The sequence below is a fragment of the Lissotriton vulgaris genome, chromosome 5, assembly GCF_964263255.1.
Source record: "Lissotriton vulgaris chromosome 5, aLisVul1.2, whole genome shotgun sequence".
Classification (NCBI taxonomy): Eukaryota; Metazoa; Chordata; class Amphibia; order Caudata; family Salamandridae; genus Lissotriton; species Lissotriton vulgaris.
This window is the reverse complement of record NC_141693.1, coordinates 985,644,876-985,669,503: the sequence shown is the minus strand read 5'-3', so window position 1 is coordinate 985,669,503 and position 24,628 is coordinate 985,644,876. Positions and strand designations below refer to the sequence as shown.

General features: G+C 40.6%; 1 protein-coding gene across 1 annotated transcript; it reads right to left on the bottom strand.

The window, feature by feature from the left end:
• Positions 1-6,363: 6,363 nt before the first annotated feature.
• Positions 6,364-17,018, bottom strand: LOC147711861 (uncharacterized). The gene is made up of 2 exons (XM_086919550.1): positions 15,814-17,018; positions 6,364-6,397 (listed from the first exon to the last, which is right to left on the bottom strand). The coding sequence occupies exons 1-2, from the start codon at positions 17,016-17,018 to the stop codon at positions 6,364-6,366; spliced, it is 1,239 nt and encodes a 412-aa protein (XP_086775676.1).
• Between the last annotated feature and the right edge of the window lie 7,610 nt (positions 17,019-24,628).

Sequence of the window (24,628 nt, the reverse complement as noted above, 5' to 3'; positions counted from 1 at the left end):
AACTAATAACCTTCTGTTTTTGTTTGTGAGGCGCAAGAATTCTAAAATTAAGTTGCCTTTTTCATTCTCCTTTAAGAAGTAGTCATGGAAAATGAAAAAGAAGAGGAAAGTCAAGAGGAGGTGTTATAAGTTATTAGAGACTGTGGTGAGCCGAATGAAACAGAGAGAGTGAAAGAGCTATAAAGCTGCTGATCCACATGATATTGTAGATTAGAATACATTGTGGTTAGTCAGGATTTGTATAGAGTTACAATTAGATGTTTTTGAAGTTGGTAAGTTCTGATGTGATGTGACAGTTTATCACTTTGCATCAGGGAAGAGCCAGTCTATATATTAAGGGTCACCTGTTTTATTATCTATTGGCATCTTTTTACATGTCCGATGGAATGCTGCTCCAAAGGTGCTATCAAATGTTGAAGATGTTGCCACTTTGGAGCTGGTTAGCTGAAAAGTCTTTTCGAGGTCTTGCCACAGGAGACTGTTTGGGTGCTGAAGATTCAGTGTTACAGGTGGGGTTCTGATCTAGCAGTCTCTTCAGATTTGGGGAAGATTTTTCCAAATGCCTTGAAATTTAAATTGTATCGAATCATTTACTGCACCATATTTTTGCAAGGTTTCTGTGGATTTTGGTATTTTCTGCTATACTCCATTTATGGTCCCCTTCCAGGTATAAAATCTTTTTTTTTATCCTAATTCGCCTCAGACCCCAGAAGACAAAATAAGCCGCCCATACCATTACTCAATGTTAAAGAGACGTAGGCTGCTGGATGAGGACCAGGTGGAAACGCCCTGCCTACCGGTACAGAACAGTTTTAAGATTAACCCTGGGCAAAGTACTACGCTACACGTGCGTAGTTTGCAAAGTTTGCGCTACTTTGCGCTACGCGAATTGCACGTAGCACAGTGCAAACATGCGTTGCGGTCATTTTTTGCTTGCTCGCGGACCTCAACGTCAAGTTGGCGACCGCGAGCGAGCAAAATTTCATGCCAGTGAGACTTTTTCCTCGTTAGCGATCGCCAACATCAAGTTGCCGATCGCGAGCGTGGAAAATAAACCTCCCGGCAAGATTTTCAATGCGGGGGGTATCAGGTTTCTCATTGTGAGAGGTCATGTATGCTTAATGACCGCTCGCGATGAGAAACTTGAGAAAGCTGCAGCTTGAGTAGAAATCTAATCGAGCGGCAGATAACAACCGCTTGCACTGTGCAAGATGTGCTTTGCACTGATTGCACAGTGCGGACAAGCATCCGGCACTGTGGAATCAGTGCAAACAGCATTTTGCACAGTGCACTACGCAGTTTACGTAGTGTGAAGTGCACTTCGCATAGCTACACATAGCGCTACTACGCGAACTATGCCCAGGGTTACTTAAGATGACACTGGCCCCAAGATGGAAAGGGGTGGTCAGACTCCCCTCTGATTCCACAGGAAACGGTGACTTTTAATGTTGGCCTATAGGTGGGATGGCTGGAATGCCCAACACAGTCACAGGAGTTTCAAATGAGGCATAATTATTGTAGACAAATCTAAGGCTCTAGTGTAATTTTCCCGATTCATGCCCTTATATAGGTATAACTCATCATATCCTTATATAGGCTTCAGAATCATAACCATATTTAGACACAGCCAATGTAGTCCAAATACGGCATGGCTACTTCCACAGATTCCTAGAAATCACAACGAGTTCTTGGGGAGACCAAACCTCCAGCAGTCCGGGACTTTCCCCTGCTTCTGTATTGATTTGTCCTAGAACTCCTGGAGTCCTAAAAGAACTGCGAGTTCTTAGTGACGTATTATGTCCAACCTTAGTCAAACTCGACACCTTCCAGGTATAAATATACCAGCATCTGCCATAGCAAAACACACAGTAGTTTGGTCCAGATCGACTAACTACTTGCCCGACGCCCTGCTGTAGTGAGTGCCGAAGAAAGCCGACCCTCCAGCTGACACACAGAGAGACGCTGTCTTTTCTCCAGCCGAGAAATCCAGCTCCAGTGTTTCACGGCTACCCTTGCGGGTTACTGGGAGATAGAGTCATGAGAGAGAGATACAAGACCTCCAACATTCTATAAACAAGGTACGGAGCCGATTAGACCCGTAGAGAATTCTTGGATAGATTCTTGGCAAAAACTATTTAACTCAAGCTACTTCTCATTTACTCCTTCCCATGTACTAGGCTTAGGTTAGGTCCCCCACGGTAGGCGTATCTTAGAAGCGCCAGTTGAGTATGTTTAGTCATCTTTTATTATTGTATGTATTTTATCCATTTTAAGTATCTTATGGCTTAGAAACCATATAAATGCTTTTACAGTATTATTTCATAATACTCTTTTTACTGTACGCACTTTACTTTATGACAAATATTGCGATTGTAGCAATTCACTTCTCTTGCATGAGAAAGAAGACTGCTCAATAAATAACCTTTTTATTGAAAACGCCTGTCTCTCTATTTCTCTGCACTTCTGGTGAAACTAAGCATGCACGATTGACTGAGTGAAATAGTAATCTATTGTTTCCGTGACTCTCGAGATATATTGTCATGTTATATGGTTGTCAGAAACTAATCCCTTTTTGTGTATTCGAGAAAGTTTCTAGTGACCTCTGAGCTAGCTGGCATTTACAAATTAAGTCTAACATATTCAATAGAGACCTAGTCGACTTCAGTCCTAAGTCTAAACTATCGTTCATGTTATTCCAATGCGCTGATCCAGCGCTCCTAATGAAAAGCTGTCTCACTAACACTACCTATCTCCACAATACTCACCATTAATCAAGAATCACTTACCAAGGCCCATAAACTAACGAGACAATTTTTGAGCGACTCAATCATGTGACCTAATTAATCAGAACTATTCACAAACTATTTACAAATGTATATACAACTGTAGTTTATCATTTCTTACCATGGTTTTAAAAACAAATGTAATTTAATTAAGTCACTTAAGGCGAATGGATCAACTAATGATGACTAGACCATGAATAAACAAGACCAGCTTGTCATTTCAAAATCTAATTTTATTAACTTTTTATTCAAAGAAAGAGCATTTTTAATTGTGAATCTTTATTTTATTAGCAAAGTGAAAGCATCATTTTAAGGAAAAGACTTATTAGTCTGACATTTCAAAGATAAGTCAGTAAGTCAGTTAGCATGAATTAAAACAAAATAAAAGTTTCCATTCCCTAACTCCCTGTCTAAAACTCTCTTCACCTAAAAGATTAAAGCTGTCCTTACGTGCACCAAAAGTCCAACAGCACATCACGCCCTTCAGGAATCAGAAACGAGGAGAGAGATTCCCTCCTCCCCGTGGGCCAGGTTTTATACCTTTCTAACTAGCTAAAGTAACTAAATCTTGCATTCTTCTCCATAAATCCAAACTTGTCATTGGCTGAGCCGTGTCAGTCCACCAGTATGTCATAACCAGCTCCAAACAGAGAACTGGCTTTTCTTTAACCCTATTGTCCTTTGCTTTCGTGTCATTCCGCTTCCTTGTAAAAGTAACTTTTATTCGAGCTACAGCTCATGACTTCCTTGCCTTGGCAATCTTGCCACTTCCTGTCCTTAGACATTCTCTCCATGAGCACATTAAGCACAACTTATTCAACAGTATTTTCTGACAAAATTGTGGACGTGGTAAAACTTTCCACTGTTCAAGGCTCCTTTCTGGACAGGATTCGAAAATGCCATCTTTTGCAGGCCTAAGGCCTCTCACGGAAACTAGTATTTAAACAAACACAAAACAGTAATTAATTAGAGAATTGAGACCCATTCTGTTACCCACCCTCTTTGTTAATTATTACCCCGTTAATTTATGTTACCTAGCTAAGCACACAGAGCAGCATTAATATTAATCTTCTTCTTTTAGGCCATAAGGATTCTCCACGAACTTTTGCCACAGAAAAGACATGTCATAACGTAAGCACACAAATAGGCACATGCCATTAATTAATCAGCCGCATTTAATACTGACGAAAACAATAGACAAGGTTAGTTTATTATTTTCACACACTTGCGATTGCAACATAGAGCATATACATTAGTCCCTCATGTTTTCCTGTATAAATGCATTTTTAAAACTAAATTGGTTCATTATTTCAACACATGCTTATTAATACGATTACATTTGTTATGAAAGTTTAACTTTGCGAGTTTGAATAAAATCTCATTCATCTGCTCGCTCCATCAACTCCCTCATCTGGTGATTTCATAATCACCAAACTACACCCAAAAATGTCAGCAAAATTTTAATCTTACGAACATGTTTTGAACATACACTATATTCGTTTTTCTAAACCATTGATTCAGCAGTTTGTCTACAACTCTCATATTGGACTCTAGAAAACTCTTCTAGTTCTATTTCCTTTTCTCATTCTTTTCTGAGCTTATAAATTCTTTTCTTTTCCCTTACATATTTCTTTCTCTTGTGTATCATGCAACTAATTTTTAACGAAAGTGTCACTATAACTATTACAGGATAAAGTATGTTACCACATGATTGAACTACCAATCTCTTGAAACCAGTTTCTGATTGCTGCAAATCTTTTGCTCAGATGTTATCATATTCTAAAGGTTCTATCTCACTATGTAATTCAGTAATGTTTCTTATATACATCTTTATATTCTGACTCTTATCTGGAATGTATGTGCAGCAGTGTTGGACACGTAGAATTCCACAAACTCCTCCTTCCTTAGCAAGCAGAATGTCTAGAGCAAGACGGTTCTGCATAACCATTGACCTCATAGCAATACGTTCAGTATCAACTAATTGAAATCCACTTGCAGTATCTGTTGACAATCTGTCCACAATTGTAGACACTTTTCTGATTTTATTTGCATTCAGGGTTATTCCCACCATAGGGATAATTGCACCAAATATATCTCCCATTATTTCTGAAAAACTTTCCCTCCTGAACCTATTCAGGGGTTTGCCAATTTCAAATGAACCTTCTGAATTTCTATCTATATGAAAAATCTTTGGAAAAACTAAACCAACGTAGCAGGTTCCATACCAGTGGTCCGGGAGATTGAAGTAAGCTTTATTCCCACAAACAAAATAAATTCCAGAAAAAATTGGATCTTTGCCTCCTTTAAATCCCCACCCTCCTAAGATACGATAAATATCTTCACATTGACTAGCACCCACAAAATAATTATCGAATTGAGTATTATCTCTCCTTCTTCACAATTTTCCACTAACAGGTTTATCTATGTGTATAGCAACATTTTCATTTCTACCATTAAGCTTTTCATCCTCACTCTGCCAAAACTTAGATTTGGTTTGTTTCAGCATCTCGTTTCTTTTACAAATTGCTCTTCTCTCTTCAACCATGTTTAAGAGAGACTTCTCTTCCGTTCTCAACTTGCATATTAAATTGTTTCTAAAAGCATACTCTTACGTGAGTTCATTAGGGCTGATCATTGTGGTGGCAGCACTCTGAAACGCTGCTGGAGAAAGACGGGCAGACTGCGAGTTTAACTCTTCTGCTCACTCGCTTTCCTGCACTATAGCTGTAGCGCTATTTTAAAAATCTTTTTTGCTCATTTACACTCAATTGAATGACGAATTGTGTTGTATGTATTTTTAATTGCACCCGCTTTTAATTTCTGCACTGTTTCCCAGTTCCCCTGTGCCCTGTTCCACCGCGGCTGTTCTGTGCCGATTGTAGTGGAGGGCCAGGTCGGGCGGCGCCATCTTGAGTGAGGCCCGGTCCCTGGCTGGTCGGGAGGTAGCGGTCCAGCTCGGGGAGGGGCTTGGGTGCTAAATAGATCCGCTGTTCTCCTGACTCTCGTGGCTGATCATTGTGGTGGCAGCACTCTGAAACGCTGCTGGAGAAAGACGGGCAGACTGCGAGTTTAACTCTTCTGCTCACTCGCTTTCCTGCACTATAGCTGTAGCGCTATTTTAAAAATCTTTTTTGCTCATTTACACTCAATTGAATGACGAATTGTGTTGTATGTATTTTTAATTGCACCCGCTTTTAATTTCTGCACTGTTTCCCAGTTCCCCTGTGCCCTGTTCCACTGCGGCTGTTCTGTGCCGATTGTAGTGGAGGGCCAGGTCGGGCGGCGCCATCTTGAGTGAGGCCCGGTCCCTGGCTGGTCGGGAAGTAGCGGTCCAGCTCGGGGAGGGGCTTGGGTGCTAAATAATGGTCCCCCATAGGGCGCGCAGCGGTCGCGTGCAGCGGGCGCGCGCAGCGGGCGCGCCGTCTGCGCGCCGAAGGAGCGCCAAAGGAGGGCCCGTCTGTGCCCGTCCGTGCCTCGGACGGGCCCTGGGCCAGCCATGCTGCTCGGCGACCTTCTGGGATGCCCCCAATAGAGAAACGCAGGTACTCGCGCTGCGATTTGTGGAGTCTGGCTCCCCCTGCTAAGGGTTTACCCTGCCCACGGGTAGTTCCTGACTGTGCTCTGGCTATTTGCCCCCACTGCGGCTTCTTCCCCCAACCCTCCCTTTCATCTCATTTAGTCAATAACGTCCCTGTTCCTAACATCAGGGCGGGTTTGATTAATGCCAGATCTGCGGTGAGGCATGCCGCTGATATATTTGAATTACTGGGGGATGGCCAGTTGGAGGTATTGTTCCTCACGGAGACGTGGATGACTAACACTTCCGCTCCCAGTGTGGAACTTGCTGTCCCCAGGGGTTTTAAGATAGTTAGGGTTGATCGCCCCCTGGGTAGAGGGGGGGGGGGGGTAGCAGTTGTTTTTAAGGAGGGGTGGAGCTTCACCTCTGAGCCTCCGATTGCGGATGCTGGGGCAGAGGTTCTTCATTTTTCGATAAAAACTTCTCCTCATTTTACCTTGGGTGGATCTCTGATCTATAGGCCACCGGGCCAGCCTAACCATTTTCTGGATTCCTTAGAAGAATACATAATGCCGCGGGCCCTAGGCTTTCCCAAGTTTCTGCTGGTCGGCGACTTAAATATTCATATGGATGTTCCGGACGCCCCGGAAGCCCGAAGACTTGGTGAAATCCTTGAGCTTGCTCAACTTAATCAATGGGTTACTGGTTCAACTCATGCGGGTGGTCATTTGCTTGACCTGGTCTGTTCTAATTTTCCCATTCAGTCGGTCACTGTGGAAAAGACTACATGGTCTGATCATGATTTGGTCAGATTCATGTGGGAAATGCCCGAACCCAGCCTCTCACCTCCCATCAGTCACCCCCAAAAGATTAATGTACTCGAGTTTAGACAGGCTTTGTCCAGTACCCGTCCAAAACTTAACACACGTTTGGACGTGGCAGTCTGTGAGTTTAATGAGTGGGCTCGAGAGGCGACTACCGCCTCTACTAAGCAAAGTACGGTGTGTAGAGCTAGGTGCTCTCCCTCCCAACCCTGGTTCTCTCCCGTACTGAGAGAGCTGAAACTGGGGTGTAAAAAATTAGAACGAGCGTGGAGATGTGGATATAGCTCTGAGGCTAAATCCGCTCTACGGCTCGCCCAGAAAGACTATTATACAGCCATCAAGGTAGCTAAGGGGAATTTTTATGCAGGGCGCATCGCCAAGGCAGACAACAATAGCAGAGAGATCTTTGCTATTGTTAAAAGTTTTATGTCACCTGTGGCCGACGCTATTCCACTCCCGTCCTCTGCGCAATGGTGCGAGGAGCTGTCCTCCTTTTTCATTACGAAAATAACGAGGATCCAGCAGGGCCTTCTAGCGGCTCTTCCAGCCGATCACCTAGCTGCTGATTTGGGCCCTTCACTATGCCCAAATCCAGGACAGCAGTTTATGAACTTTGCGCAAATTGCGGAGTGTACCGTTCTCCCTCTTCTTCAGTCCCTGAAGTCTGGCTCCCCAGCCGATCCGTGCCCGGCCCGGGTGCTGTCGGAGGTGGCGGAAACAGTCTGCGCTGAGATCACGCAGATAGTCAACCTTTCCTTGGCCACTGGGGTGGTGCCGCCAGTTTGGAAACAGGCCAAGCTGCTGCCGCTTCTGAAGAAACCTGGATTGGATGCGTCGGTTCCCGGGAACTACCGTCCTATCTCCCTTCTTCCGGCACTTACGAAAATTTGTGAGAAGGTAGTTCTGCAACAACTGGAGAGCTTTGTCGACACCTCTAATGCCCTCCATCCCGCTCAATCAGGCTTCAGGGCGGCTTATAGCACTGAGACGGCGCTGGTGGAGATGACTGAGTCAATTCGGGAATGTCTGGACGGAGGTGGCAGAGCGGTCCTAATTTTATTGGACCTCTCTGCCGCGTTCGATACCGTCCCCTATGAGCTCCTTCTCCGCCGGCTGTCGGCCATTGGCATTGGGGGGGTTGTCCTAGACTGGCTATCCTCTTTTCTGTCCGACAGGACTCAGCAGGTCTGGAGGCCTCCTCACGCCTCTGAGCCTAAACCACTGCTTACAGGGGTTCCGCAGGGGTCTACTCTTAGCCCCCTGCTGTTCAATGTCTATATAACCCCCCTGGTTTTTTTGGCTGAACAGTTTGGGGCTAAGATAATAGGGTATGCAGATGATACCCAACTGCTGTTTACCTGGCCGGATGATAATCTGGACACATCGGCAGTTCATCTGTGCTTGTCCGCTGTATTTCGCTGGCTAACGCAGGCCCAGTTGAAATGCAACGAGGAAAAATCCGAAGTACTTTTTTATGGTTCCTTCCCCACCTCGTTCAAAAATACACTGTGGCCTCCAAACATTCCCTGCCCGAAAGAGATGGGGAGACCTGCTAAAAACCTCGGCATCTGGTTCACAGAGGATCTCAGATTCGAGGTCCATATTAAAAAACTTACAGGCACCTGTTTTGCTACCCTGAAAATGCTCCGCAAATTCTTCCCTCTGCTCCCTAGGGATGCTAAGGAGACGGTTGCTAGAGCACTTATACTGGCTAGGCTGGATTATGCGAATGCATTGTTTAGTGGCATCCCGGCCTATCTGGTGAAACGCCTTCAAATTATCCAGAATGCGGCAGTCCGACTCTTATTTAACATCCCGAGATGGAAGAGCGTTCGCTCTGAGATGCGCACGCTCCACTGGCTTCCGGTTGCTCAACGCATTCTGTTTAAATCACTGGTGCCTCCCATGATCAAGGCCCCTTGTATCTGAGGAAGAGATTTACCAGCTACGTCCCTGTACGTACCCTCAGATCCTCCACCCTGTACAAGTTGTATCTTCCCCGCTTCAAACGAGCAAGACTTGGCGGCCAATCGATCTCAGTGATCGGGGCCCGGGCCTGGAATGCTCTTCCTCTCCAGCTACGTTCTATGTCTTCAGTGGCTGATTTTAAAAAACATCTGAAAACACATTTGTTTAAGAGTGTAAGCTAAGTTTCCCTCGTGTGTCTTACTGTCTGCCTCTCCTGTACCCGCGCCAGGATACTCTCTAGTAACGGAGCGCGCTATAAAATGGTTTATACATACATACATACATTAGTCACTATAAAAAATTCCCTCATCTGTTTAGCATGTTTCAATTTATTTAAACTATTGTCAATCTTTAAATTTGCAAAAATCTCATCATAATTAGAGTAATAATACTCCAGACGTCCAGTTTTATAAAACAAACTAGCTATTACACTACAGGTAATGCCATAAGTAAGAGAAAGCATATTATATGTTACCCCTTCTGAAACAGAAGCAGGTAGTTTCACACAGATGTAACAATCTTTCACATTCATCACCTTAACATATTCAGATAAAAAGTCTAGCAAAGGTATTACTAGAAATATCACCATCAGATCCATCTTGGTGGATCTCTGGTTTGTGCTCAATGACTCTATTAGTCTTACCTACTACATCATGAATAACTTGTTTAGCCTCAACTTTACTAGTCATATTAGCTTTGTACATTTCTTTGTCAATTCCAAAAGGAAAAATGACAGCTAAAATTAACCAAACCAAAATTCTTAAAATCACACAAATAGAAGACATTTTGCAACATCTTCTTAAAATAGAGCATCTCGAATTGTTGTTAGTATTAGGCATCTTTTACTTTGAGAGAAGAGCCTTTCAAAAAAAAAAAAATTAATCACTAAATATACACCCCCTTTTTTCATTTTTTTTCATTTTTTTAATTTAAAGAATCCTCTAACAGCTTTTCTTCGACTTTACGTCTTACATCAATGTGTTTTTCCAACTAACACAATTTCTTCGACCTTGTGTCACCTAACACAATTTCTTCGACCTTATGTCATCTACAACCTTCACCCTTATATAGAAACAAATTTAATCATTGTCACTTGTGTCATCTATATCTTCTTGGCTACTACTGCTCACTTCCACTACTGGTGGAATGATGATGTAGGTCCACTCAGGTGATTTATACTTTAGATTAGGCTTTAACACTCTCTTTACTCTACTGTTAATCATTTCTATTTTCTTTCCTGCTTGATTTTTCTTATCTGAATCATTTTTCTGACTGGAGATTTCATTAACCTGTCCTTTTGATTTGTTAACTAATTTGAATTTCAGGCCCTCATTTTCTTCTGGCCAATTATCTCCTTTTCTTGAGAGTTTCTTCTTTGGCTCAGTTTGATTGCACTTAACTCTCCAAGCTCTTTTTCTTGATCTTCTCACATTGGATTCATCACCACTTTCATCTGTTTCACTCTCTGTGATATCAGCTTTAGATTCAGGCACTTCTTTACTCGGCAGCTTCACTCTGTAGGAACATCTTCCTTATAGCTGGTACTTGGCAATTCGTCTTCTTCTTCTTCTTCAATTACTTCCAATCCACCAGTTTCATTATTTTTGTTCCTTCTTCTAGAGCTTCCAATCTGCTTTTCAATACTCTCCTGATCTTGATTCACTTCTTGATCAGACTCCTTTTCTGCTTCTTTTTCTAGCATATCTTCTTCATTTTCAGAGTCTAGTATCACAATTTCTAGATCTTTTTCATTCAATGCTTCATTCGCATTTGCATTTTCTAGATCTCGACTTTCTTGTCGATCTTCAGTATCTGGATTCCCTTCAGGTTCTTCTTCAGAATCTGAATCAGTTGTTGTATCACCTTCTTCGTCAGGATTCTCAGGTGGTGGTACTCGAATGGTATGACTAGCATGAATCCATCTCTTTAGACCTCTACACTTCAATGCATTTGTTGTGACTAGTATCACCTGTCTTGCCTTCTGCCACCTGGGTACCAGACAATTTCTTCTTCGATGAACTTTTGTCCTCACCCAATCTCCTGGCAATAGATCATGAGCCTGTTCTTTTTCCTTTGTAAGTACTTCAGTTCCCACCTGATGGAACACAGAAGTCACCACGTCAGAAAGATTTTTGCAGTAGTCCATAATCGCACTATCATTTATCCTTAGAACTTTACTAACTGGAACAAATGCTTGTCTCATTACTCTGCCCATGAGTATTTCATGTGGTCTTAAACCAGTTTTTCTATCAGGAGTACTTCTCAAAGACATCAAAACAAGTGGAAGTGCATCAGTCCACTTCATTCCTGTAGCCATACACATTTTCGCAAGCCTATTCTTGATTGTACCATTGACTTGCTCAACAACACCTGATGCTTCTGGTCTGTAAGCACAATGTAGCTTTTGTTTTATACCAAGTGCTTCACAAATCATTTGTAACAATCTGTTTTCAAAATGTGTGCCACGATCAGTTTCGACCGTCACCGGAAATCCATACCTAGGTATGATTTCTCTCAAAAGCAATTTTGCCACAGTAACTGAATCATTGTGACGAGTCGGGAATGCTTCCACCCATCTTGAAAACAGACAGATTATCACCAAGACATATCTTAATCTGCTATGGGGTGGCATATCAATGAAATCCATTTGTAACCTGGTAAAAGGACCACCCTCCCGTCCTATGGTTCCCAAACTTACAACTGTTTTTCTGTTCGGATTGATCTGTTGACAGATCAAGCATCTCTGGCAAAAAGATTCTGCAATTATCCTAAATGTTGGATTGTACCATGTCTGCCTAAAGAACCTGATCATTGAATCTCTTCCTAAATGTCCTGAATCATGATACATTCGGGCCATGTCAGCAATCATGCAGGTTGGCATTACTGGCCTGTCATCTTTGTAAACCCAAATGTAATCTTCTTCTCGCTGTCTGCAGCCTGCTTTTGACCATGTGTCTTTTCCCTCATCATCTGCATCATCTTGTAAATCTTTTACTCCTTGCCATGTCTCAACTACAGATGTTAGCATAAGTGAGTTCAAAACATGTTCATTTTCTTTTTCCCTATTAATGGACATATTATTCTTTGCACAGAATTTGGTGATTTCATCAGCATATGCCTTTTCTTTTGTCATGTAATCATCTCCCTTCCTGTGAGCTGTACATTTTTCCACAGCAATTTTCTCTGGTAGCTGAATGCCATCGATCAGTCTTTGGATCAATTTTGCATTTCTGATAGGAGTTCCCGCAGAAGTTAAATAACCTCTTTGAGACCAGAGCTGGCCATAGTCCTGGACTACGCCATATCCATACTGACTATCAGTCACTGTGGTAATTTTCAATCCTTTTGCTCTTTCACATGCACGAATCAAAGCAATCAATTCCGCTACTTGAGCTGAACGAATTCCTTTGAGACAAGAAGCTTCAACCACATCTGCAACTGTACAGACAGAGTATGCTGCACTCAGAATGCCCTCATCTGTCCTCAAACACGAACCATCAACAAAATAAACAAAATCCGATTCAGTCAGTGGAACATCTTTAATATCCTGCCTAGGTTTGGTGCAATATTCTAAAACATCCAAGCATTCAAGATAAATGTCATTTTCATTCCTGATTTCTGTCACAGTACCATCAGGAAACAATGTGGAAGGATTTAAATTCACACATCTAGCAATAGAAACATTATCTGATCCTAGAATAACCTTTTCATATTTTGTCAATCTGTTACTTGTTAGATGTTGAGTCTTGCTTCTAGAGAGAAGAATCTCAAATGAATGGGGCACATATACTTTAACAGGAAACCCCATTATTATCCCTTCACTTTGTTCCAGACTCACACTTGTTGCAGCTACTGCTTTTAAGCATCCTGGTATTGATTTTGCAACAGGATCAAGAACAGCTGAGAAATAAGCAATTGGCTTTCTCAGTTTCCCATGTCTTTGAATCAAAACTGATAATGCACCTCCTTCCCTTTCACTGCAATACAGCTCAAATTCCTTCTCATAATCTGGCATTCCTAATGCTGGAGCCTCACACAAACTTCTTTTTAATTGCTCTAAAGCCTCTAACTCAATTTCTGTTAGGGTAATCAGTCTTTTATGTCTGCTTTTGTCATTCTCTGTAATGGCTTTGCAATCACTGAAAATCCACTAATCCATTGACGACAATAACCTACCATTCCTAGAAACATTCTGACCTGTCTCTGTGTTTTTGGAGGTTGTATTGCTTGGATCATTTTTATTTTTTCATTTGTCACTTGTCTAATTCCTTTTGCAATTCTGTGAGCAAGATATTTTACTTCTTGTTTGCAAAACTGTAATTTTGCTGGAGACACTTTATGTCCCTCATCTGTCAAATGATTCAAAAGAGTAATGGTATCTGTCACACAGTTGTCTCGTGATTTTGCAGCTACAAGGAGATCATCAATATACTTCACTAATGTCAATTTCCAGGCAAATCTAGATTTTCCAAGGATTTCTTTAACAACTGATTAAAAATAGATGGACTTTCTGTATACCCTTGAGGGATACGACACCATGCTAAGGTACGCTCTTGGAATCTGAACGCAAATATTTGTTGGCTTTCTGGATGCACTGGAACAGTAAAAAATGCATTACAAAGGTCTATGACCGTGTACCATTCTGCATCATGCGGAATCTGATATAGAATTACCGCTGGGTTTGGTACAACTGGGCAACATGGAACAACTATTTAATTAACCTTTCTCAGGTCCTGAACAATCATTAAAGTTCCATTTGGCTTTTTGATTCCCATAATTGGTGAATTACAGGGACTGCTCTCAATTTCTTTTAAAACACCTTGCTTTATGAATTTTTCAATTACAGGTATGACACCTTCAATAACTTCTGCTTTCATTTTATACTGAGGAATGTTTGGATAATCTGCTCCTTGTCTTACTATTATTTTTACTGGGTCTACATGTTTCATCAAACCCATTTCATCTCCAGATAAATCCCAAATGTTAGTATTGACTGTTTCTTTTAATTCTTCAGGTAAATCGTTTTTGTCAAAAGCAGGAAATAATTTACTTTCTTCTGCTTCAACCATTAACATTGTTAATAAATAAAGACCATCTTCTTCTGGAGTTTGAAGCTCAATACCATCCGGTGAGCAATATATTTTACAATTCATTTAACAAAGGATGTCCCTTCCTAACAAGTTTTCAGGACTGCTGTCACAGACTACAAATCTGTGTTTGTCTTTAAATTTACCAATTTCAACTTTAACTGGTTCTGTTAAATCTGTTTTGATCTGTTGATTAGCTACGCCAACTACTTGGATGGTTTCCCCAGAGAGAGGTAGGTTTTCTATTTCCACTGATCTAACAGTAGAATAGGGTAGCACCTGTGTCCACAAAAAAGTGATTTCTACATCATTCACTTCACCATTTACAAACGGACCAGACTGATCTACCTCAAGAGTGGCTCCAAGCACACACTCTTCCTCCTCTCTCAGGCACCGTCATAAATAATCCTCAGATTCACTTCCATCATTTTCTTTCAGCCAATATTGTTAAGAAACATTTGACACAGTCACTCTTGGCGATCTGTTTACCTGTTCACCTCCACAGAATCCTGTTTCTGTATTGTATCTCAGCACATTAACACAATTCGGAAGTGGCGGTTGTGGAATCTGACTCTGCTGATTCACTAACTGTTGCTGTAGCTGTTGCTGCTGATTTATCTCATGTAACTGTCGCTGTAGCTGTTGCTGCTGATTTATCTCATTCTGCATCTGTGGATTTAATGATGTATTTTTAAAATTTCTGGGCGGATTCTTACACTCGCGCTTCCAGTGTCCAATTTCAACACAATTAAAACATGGGAGTTTCTGCTTTAATTCTTCAATATTACCCATCAATTTTGGCTTATTAAAATTACCCTTAAATTTCCCCTGATTCTGGTGAACATTTTTTTTTCTAAAGTTGCAATTTGTTGTTCAGCCACTTTTACCTGTGCCCACATAGCTTTTTCTTTTAGCTTCTTTTGTTTAGCATCTATCTCATCACTGCAGTATTTTGCTTTTCTCAGAATGTCATCAACTGAGAGTGATTGCCAACCAACTATTCCTGATCTAATCATCTCACCAATTTCAGGTCTCAAACCATAAAGAAATCTGTATATGAAATGGCTCATATCCTTTTCACTCAATTTCTCATAACCACTGTATTGTTTAAATACCAGCAGTAATCTTTCATAGAATGAATGTACTGATTCTTTTGGCTCCTGATTTGTTCTGTCTATTTTAACCCAATCTACCTCTTTTGAGGGAATCTTGTTTTTCAGCCACACAATTACTTTATTGTACAGTTTTATAACATCAGGTGAAGGTGCACCTGTTACCTTATCTCGAATAGGTTCTTCTTTTTGCCAATCTATAGAAATTTTACATTCTGTCCAAAGATCTGAAGGAACAACAATGTCAAAGAATCCATCAAGATCAATCCACAGAACTTTGAAACCTTAACAAATCGTTCTACCTGTCGATACCATTCCACAGGTTTTTCTCTCAGTCGGGGAAAATGATTTTTAAACAGCAAAATATCCTGTCTTGTCCATGGAACATGAACATACCCTCCGCCAGCTATTTCTCTCATAGGAAACTCATTTGCTATTTCCCCTCTTTCTCTTTTTTCTTCCTCTCTTTTCTTTGTCCATTTCACTCTCCATTTACTTAATTCACTTAATCTTTTTAGAAACACTATTAATTCTTTTATATGAATTATTCTTCCTGTGGTATTCATTTTTTCAATATATTTTTCAGAGAAATCCACTCTATAATGTTTCTGCAAATTTTTCTGTCTACTCAAATCTATTTCTAATTCAGCAGCCATTTCTTCTAACTGATCATACTTAGTTATCGTTTTCCATTGTATACTTTTACAAATAAACAAAAATTCATCATCCTGATATAGCTTTAAACTGTCAGGTCCAATAGTGCCAATAAACAATTCCTCTAAATCCGCCTTCAATTTTGCAACATCAAGTAATTTAAATTCTGCGGGCTGTGGAGTCTGTGTTAAATCTATTTTATTTATGCTCTTTTCTGGAGTTCCAGAATCAGATTCTGCAGCAGATGGTGTTTGACCATTTGAAAAACTTTGATTAAAAGTTAAGTCTGGCATCTTTTTCTCTCGGTGAATTTCTGTTAAATCTGAATAAAAATTTTCAGCCACTTTCTGAATTTCTGCATTTAATGGAACAGTCAGAGCTGAATGTCTAATTTCCTTCTGATCAAAAACTGGAAGAACAGGTCCAATTGTTACTGGTACCGTTACTGCTTCCATGCCTTTAGTTAACTGCTGTATTAATTCTTCTTTTGATCGAATGTATTCTGCATTTAGTATATTCCCACATTCTTCTGTTCCCATTACATTTCTTGAGATTCTATTTCCCTGAACTGGAGTTTCAGCATAATTTCTACTTTCTCCAGATGTACTAGAATTAGTTCTTGTTTCTATTCTCTCAGGACATTTTGCATTATTCTGATTTAATCTAGGTGGAGTCTCATCATTACTTTCCCTCGGAGGGGCACTTGGAGAGGTTCCTTGAGGGATTCTCGGGGTAGACCATGAACAAACTGGTTGATAAGGTGGCGGTTTGGATTTTGTAACGTAAATCTCTTCTAAAACGGAATCTTCTAATTCACTATCTTCACCAATATTATTTTTCTTTTCAGTACTCTTTTGACTAGATTCTTCACTAAATCTTGCTGGGTACGAACCATCACACATATCCATACGTCTCCAACGACGCATTCTGTCTTCATGAGTTTCTCTTTTAATGTCTAATCTAGTGCCTCTTATTACACCTCTGTTTTCTCGTTCTAATTCTATCATCTCATCTTCCCATTCAACTAAAGCCTCAAATTGTGTAAGTCTAGGTTTTGGTACAAGAGCCATCATTTTTTCTCTCAGGTTTTTCAACACCTTAATGTTAAATGACCCATCTTCCGGCCATGCCAATACACCATCATTTTTGGTATATTCCATCCAATTCTCCATCCAAAGGCAAGTATGATAACCATATTCACCTAACATATAAGCTGCAGGTGTTTTGTACTTATGAAGTAATCTTCCAGCTCGCGTTTCAATTTTCTTGTCACTTTTAAAAATATTTTTAAATTTCTGAAACCATGAAAGCTTCTTTTCCTTTCTCCTGCGATAATAATCCATGTTTTAAAGCAATTCCGCTTACTTTGAAGAAATCGTAAATATTTCCTTGTTGTTCCGCTACACTAACCAAACCGTGCGCGAAACTCACCAACAAGCCAATCAGGTTAAGTCACGTCACTATTCTGTTCAGCCAATAGAATGACTGAATTTCAGAATGAACCAATCAGGTACAAGCCTGCCTAGTCACATGAGCCAATCAGTGCGCGAATACTGTGACGTATGCTAGCCAATCACAGCGCGAACCCTGTGACGTATGCTGCCGCTGCAGCTTCGCTGTCCTCGCTCTGCTCTGACACCTCCTTTTCAAGATATTTTTACAGCGCCATATTTTTACAAACCTTTCAATAGAATTCAGTTAGTAACTCCACAAAAACAAACCATTTTTCTATTTCGCTAAAATAAGGCAATAGTTGTCTCAATCATTCAAGTATCCTTGAGCATGAAATAGACGACGCTATTTTCACAAGATTTTTAAATTCGTTGATAAAACAAGTAGCCTTGTTCTACCCTTCTAACACACGCAATCATACAGATAGAATCCCTAAACATTCATACATGAAATTTTGGTAGGACTTTAACCCGCCAATAAAAATCCTTACTCGCCAGTAAGAATAGACGACGCTTCCTTACCCTTCACTCAAGCTTTGAAAAAATTCTATTACTCTTTTCACAGTGAGTTTTAAAACAGGACAGGTATCCCTATACTCAAAAGCTACGATTTCATAGACAATCCTCACTATACATTCTACCTAAAAATCCCTAAACTTGTGCTGTACGTCCACAACACTTGTGATATATGACAATACCACTATTTTAAAACAGAAAAAATGCACTGTGTAACTTCACCTGTCACACTACTCCTGCCGGCACAACTAGGAATTTTCACACTGCTGAAAAAACCTTTCGACTACATATAACAACTAAACAAACTTAACAAGTTTTAGACATGTATCCTATGTAATTATCATGTAACATGTCAGTTACCATATGTCAGTTACCATTACCATAGTAACCGTAACTCTGCTACCAAGTAATTGATCCAGCGCTCCTAATGAAAAACTGTCTCACCAACGCTACCTATCTCCACAATACTCACCATTAATCATGAATCACTTACCAAGGCCCATAAACTAACAAGACAATTTTTGAGCGACTGAATCATGTGACCTAATTAATCAGAACTGACCAGCTTGTCATTTCAAAATATAATTTGATTAACTTTTTATTCAAAGAAAGAGCATTTTTAATCGTGAATCTTTATTTTATTACCAAATGAAAGCATCATTTTAAGGAAAAGACTTATTAGTCTGACATTTCAAAGATAAGTCAGTTAGCATGAATTAAAACAAAATAAAATTTTCCATTCCCTAACTCCCTGTCTAAAACTTTCTACACCTAAAAGATTAATCATAAAAGACTGCTGTCCTTACGTGCACCAAAAGTACAACAGCACATCACGCCCTTCAGGAATCAGAAACGAGGAGAGAGATTCCCTCCTCCCCGTGGGCCAGGTTTTATACCTTTCTAACTAGCTAAAGTAACTAAATCTTGCATTCTTCTCCATAAATCCAAACTTGTCATTGGCTGAGCCGTGTCAGTCCACCAGTATGTCATAACCAACTCCAAACAGAGAACGGGCTTTTCTTTAGCCCTATTGTCCTTTGCTTTCGTGTCATTCCGCTTCCTTGTAAAAGTAACTTTTATTCGAGCTACAGTTCATGACTTCCTTGGCAATCTTGCCGCTTCCTGTCCTTGGACATTCTCTCCATGAGCACATTAAGCACAACTTATTCAACAGTATTTTCTGACAAAATTGTCGACGTGGTAAAACTTTCAACTGTGCAAGGCTCCTTTAAGAACAGGATTCGAAAACGCCATCTTTTGCAGGCCTAAGGCCTCTCACGGAAACTAGTATTTAAAAAAACACAAAACAGTAATTAATTAGAGAATTGAGACCCATTCTGTTACCCCCCCTCTTTGTTTATTATTACCCCGTTAATTTATGTTACCTAGCTAAAGCACACAAAGCAGCATTTATATTAACCTTCTTCTTTTAGCCATAAGGATTCTCCACAAACTTTTGCCACAGAAAAGACATAACATAACGTAAGCACACAAATAGGCACATGCTATCAATTAGTCAGCCGCATTTAATACTGACGAAAACAAGAGACAAGGTTAGTTTATTATTTTCACACACTTGCGATTGCAACATAGAGCATATAAATTAGTCCCTCATGTTTTCCTGTATAAATGCATTTTTAAAACTAAATTGGTTAATTATTTCAACACATGCTTATTAATATGATTACATTTGTTATGGAAGTTTAACTTGGCGAGTTTGAATAAAATCTCATTCATCTGCTCGCTCCATCAGCGCAGAGCCTATTTGGAATATAGGAACTACAATACATGGCGCCCAATGTTTGGTAAGGCGATAATTTAACGCTAGATACTAGAGTTACTCAGTCGTGCTTTTCACACAGACCCCTTTCCCGTAAAAACTCCAATAGACGTCTGGAGTGGGTGAAAGGTTAATATCCGGCAAAACTTATTAGGAGGAAAATCTTATGTATTCGTTTTTTGGTTTGCTCAACTTTGAAGGATACAGTGTTCCGAAATATTGTGCACCTAATCTTTGTTTCCTTGAAACTTGCTCTGCAAAAACTCAGTCAGTAAAATGCCGGAGAGTGATGACGAAAGGGAGATAGCTAGAATAGCAGCTCAAGCAGTCTTAAATGACACAGCTCTCCAACAAAATGAGCTGGATGCTATATACATCCCGGCAAATATAAGGAAAACCATAAGTATAAAACTTATAGAAAATGGGGTATCATCGAGAGGTGGTAAAGTTATATTTGTGATAGAGGCACATGAGTATCGGCAGACAGAGGTATTCTATTCATGGATATCTTTTCCAGCAGCAAATACTTGACACACGAGTTCCACTACTACAAAACAGAGGAACCTCCGGTGGAATACGTTCCTTTCGAGGTCATTGAAATTCCACTAACTTACCAGGAGCATCAGCTCTGGTTTAATGGCGCCCTAAAACATCAAAATCACATTACCAGGCTCGGTCCACTAGGTAGACCAGGAGCTACATGGCCCGTTCTAGCCAGCTATACACCACATCCTGACATTGAAGAAATGTCAGACTGAGAACTGTTAGCTCAACTAAAACAATTAACAAAAGCATATAGACAATTAGTTCAATTAACAATTGACGATACAACCTGCCGCCAAAAATTAAAAGAAACAGAAATAACAGACCAGCCTTTTGAACTTGCCAGAATAATTGAAAAGTGCTATGAAGAATTAGGTAGCGATAGTTTGGGTGGGAAACCACTAAAACCACAACTAACAGAAAATCCTGAAAAAACTTTTATTAAGAATAAGCTCACTACTCAAAAAAAGAAGTGGGAGAGTAATAAACAAATTCTTCCTAGAGAAAAATATTCTCAACCCAGAGGAAGATCTCCTCAACAGAGAGACAAGTCTTATATAGGTGACTGTTAATGTTGGCCTATAGGTGGGAGGACTGGAAGGCCCAACACAGTCACGGGGGTTTCAAATGAGGCATAATCATAGGATCCAGATTTCTATATAAATGGAGACTTAGAACATTAATGATACTAATGAATAAATCCCCAAAACTAAGCATTAGACCATTGTTAGTAAGATATTCCATGGCGCTTTCTTTTTACTACTCTGTTCTATACTCAAATCTAACCTGGAAGTTGTAAATAAGGAAGACAACATCTCTGAATGTGAGGGAGGTGCAATTTCCACTCATCTTTTTCAGATTTCCCTCCTAGCCAACAACACTGCTTAGAAGAGGAACAACCTTTCGGGCAGCTAATTCCACTAGATGTACCAAAAATGATCAGGCCAAGATTGATTTGGATTGGACGTCCTAAGATGTCAGCGATGGTTTTCCCTACTTTTTCCCAAAATTCTGCTATCACAGGGCATTTCTTAAACATATGTATGTCAGAGGTGCCTTCTAAATCACATTTTTTACAGCAGACTGGAGGCCCCTTTGACATTATAGTCAATCTTAATGGTGATAAATAAGCCCTATGAACCGTAAACAAATGGTTCCTCCTCAGCCAAGCTAGTTTTACAGTGGCAAACAAGGTATTAATGGATGTTTGCCACAAATGTTCGCACTGTTCGTTTGGCAAGGAGGTGCCCACAGTTCTTCAGCCAATTTAAAATTCCAGTCGGTAAAAAAAAAGGTATAAAATATTTGCTAAAACGAGGAATCTTTCTGGTCATGCCTCATGATTATGAGTGAAGAGCAGGCAATCTGACTGGTTGTGTTAAGTTATTCAGCTTGTGTATAAGTCTGTCAACAGTTTCTGGGAGCCCTTAAGGGTTGAGATCTTTACTCTCTTATCACACCTTGGATTTACTTTCATTAGTAGTTTCTTATAGGGTGCTGTTATGCGCCATTAGTCTATTAGGCTGATAGCCTCCTAGGTAGTAGATTTTTAAACGAGGTGGAAAGCAGCAGAATCACAGTGACTGGATGCCTGAAGGGTATGGTTGTGGTCCATTCACGAAGTTGGAGCCTTGTGAAGATGTGGCATACTGGTAAATAAGAGCTCTCTGGTGATAGCTTTAGGTTCACTGTATGGATCTACTGAGTTGCAATAGATCTATCTGGTATATCACTTAAAAAAGGTTATGAATTCGGGGCAATTCTTTAGCTCAGGTTGTTACAGCTCTAGTGCACATTTAACAGAGTGGAAGACCAATGTGTGGAGAGTTGTATGACGGAACAACATAAGGAAATACTTTGCATGCCTTTACAACACATTTTTTTAACCCACATTTGTTAATAGAATGCATATACTTTTACAACGCATGTCATTACCACACATTGTATATATGTATTTGTGGGGGAGACCCCCCACACCTCCTGACTTACCTTAAATGCATGGTAACGGCATGTGTTGTAAAAAGATACAAGTGGTAAAAACATGCATGGTAAAAAATGCCTAGTAAAGGCACAACGTGGTTAAAACTTCGCTTTAAACAACGTTTCCTTATGTAGGGCAGGTGTGAGTGGGGGAGTGGAATTAGGTTTAGCATGACCATTTTTTTGTAAATGTGGGGTGTGGAATGTCACAGACACTGAAAGCTGGTGTCTGGATTGATTTTGAGGTCAAAGAGAAGAGGGTCATTCAGTCCAAGTGAGGCAGACAGAGACTCAAAGACACGTAGTGAGGCATGGATACCTGGTAGAATTCTGTACTAGGCAAGCCAGAGATGTGGATCAGGCAGTGGGCTTTTGGCAAGATGAGGAGCTTAAGTTTTGCCTACTACCTGACTTTAGGGCAACAGCCTCTCTAACATGCATTTGAGGCCTAGGAATGGGACTTCAAAATGTTGATTCAGGTTCCAGTATTAGGAGGCATGCATGCCAGTGAATGAAAATGTGAGCGATCCAGATTGATATTGGCTGTTTTGCCTACTGCTATCTACTCCTCCTTTACTCTTCCCCTCTTTACCAAATACGGGGGTCCATTTTACTTCAATTTCATACTATTCATGTCTCAGCTATGTTTTTACCCACAGAGTTGTTCCACTTCCTTTGCATATATTGAAATATTTCTCTCTGCATCTTAGTGATCTTTCTTTCCTACCCAGTGCATTCCCTCCTTGTTCTATAAAATTGTGTTGCTCTAGACATTAACCATTTGTTTGAGCTTTGTTTCAGACTGAGACACAAGAAACTGTCATATGTCCAGTGCAGGCCCATTGTTGTTTCCACTATATTAGCATGAGGCCATTGCTAACGGACCTCTGCTTTGCGCATGTTACTCTACAAATACATTTTGCTTCGTGCCACACTGTACTTTCACACAGAACATGCTCTTGTTTTTGAGTTCTGTTCTTTCCTGGGATTTAGTCTGAACATGTAGACAAGTCCGAACAACAATGCCCCTTGTTATTCTGTTCTGGTCAGGCCCTAACACCTACACAAAACACGCAAATGCAGCTGCTGTTTGGGAACACGTACTTTTGTCATTTAGGTATGCACAGATAGGTAACACACACATTAAGAGCAACCTTTCCAGGGAAAAGATCGTGACAGCACCTGAGATGTAGAACTCATCTGTATATACTAAGGTATGGGGTCTGCTGCTAAAACCCAGAGATCTTCTGATATAGAATCATTTTGCTTCGGTAGAAGGGGAGGGAGGTTTGGATGCACTGCTGTATATAATGACAGTTCTGTTTATGTTTACGGACTACTTGCTATGCTGACCGTATTTGTATTAGGCATTTTCCTACTTGTTGTGGCACGTATACTGCATACTAGAGCATGATAGTTCCAATAAATATTTTCAACTTTTCTCTTCTCTCTTTCAGATCTTATTGTGGACTAGTAAAAGTGTGAGACCCAAAGACTGTGTCCTGCAACCGTGATTCCTGAGAGGGTCTGCAGTGTTGTGTTCTGGGATGTCTAATCACTTGTTTCTCTGTTAGTGAGTAGGAGGGCAAGTGAGACACTATAGCTAGTTGGTCCGGGGCTCATGGGTACTAAGGCGGTAGGATGACTCAGTCCCTGCCTGCTAAGATCCCAGGCATAGTTCTGTGACTCTGCAGAATCCCTGCAACACGTCACAGCCAACGTTTGCTCTGCTACTTACTTGTTGGACCCCTGAGTAGCGCTTGTGCTTGTCCACATTACCGTTGCACCGTTTCCCGAAGACGTCCATGGTGGAAGGGCTTTGCCTCTTCATTTTTTAGGGATCACCTATTGCTGTAGGTTTTTCAAGTTTGAAGTTCAAAAGATTTTTGACCGATTTGGGACTACCGTTTGTTTCCTTGACTTTCAATAATGACTCACTGGTTGAGCATCAAGCTGGTCAGGTGGTTCTTTATAGACCCCTGATCCAATTTGTTGCCCATGCTTTTCTAGTGGCTCCACCTGGGGTTGTGCCTCTGGTGCAGGCTCTACATGGTGGTGGTCTTGTGATTAGCCCTGTTAATATTAATTTGGTGATGGTCAAACGTCCTCAAAATCATGAGGACTTGCTGTTTTGGATTGCTCAGAAAATTGAACAGCTTGAAGCTGTTTTTTCTCTTACGGGTCCTGTAGAGAACCACAGGATCCTTACTATGTGCTTGCCTAGTGGTCTAATTCCTCCTTTGGACAACTGCAACACCTGGGGGACGGTGTTTACCTCAGTGGATACACTGTCATGGCACCACCTCAAGAGCGTTTTTCCAAGCGTTCTCAAACAAGTATAGAATGAAGATGGGGCAGGACCTGCCCTGGATTTGGGGATGAAGTTATTGGGTATTTTTTTCTGTGGTCTCCA

Coding starts and splice junctions, on each gene's coding strand:
- LOC147711861 (XM_086919550.1), bottom strand. CDS start 17,018: ATGATGGCTCTTGTACCAAAACCTAGACTTACACAATTTGAGGCTTTA. Junction 6,398..15,813: donor CATATAAAAGAATTAATAGT/GTTTCTAAAAAG, acceptor GCCAGAGCACAG/TCAGGAACTACCCGTGGGCA.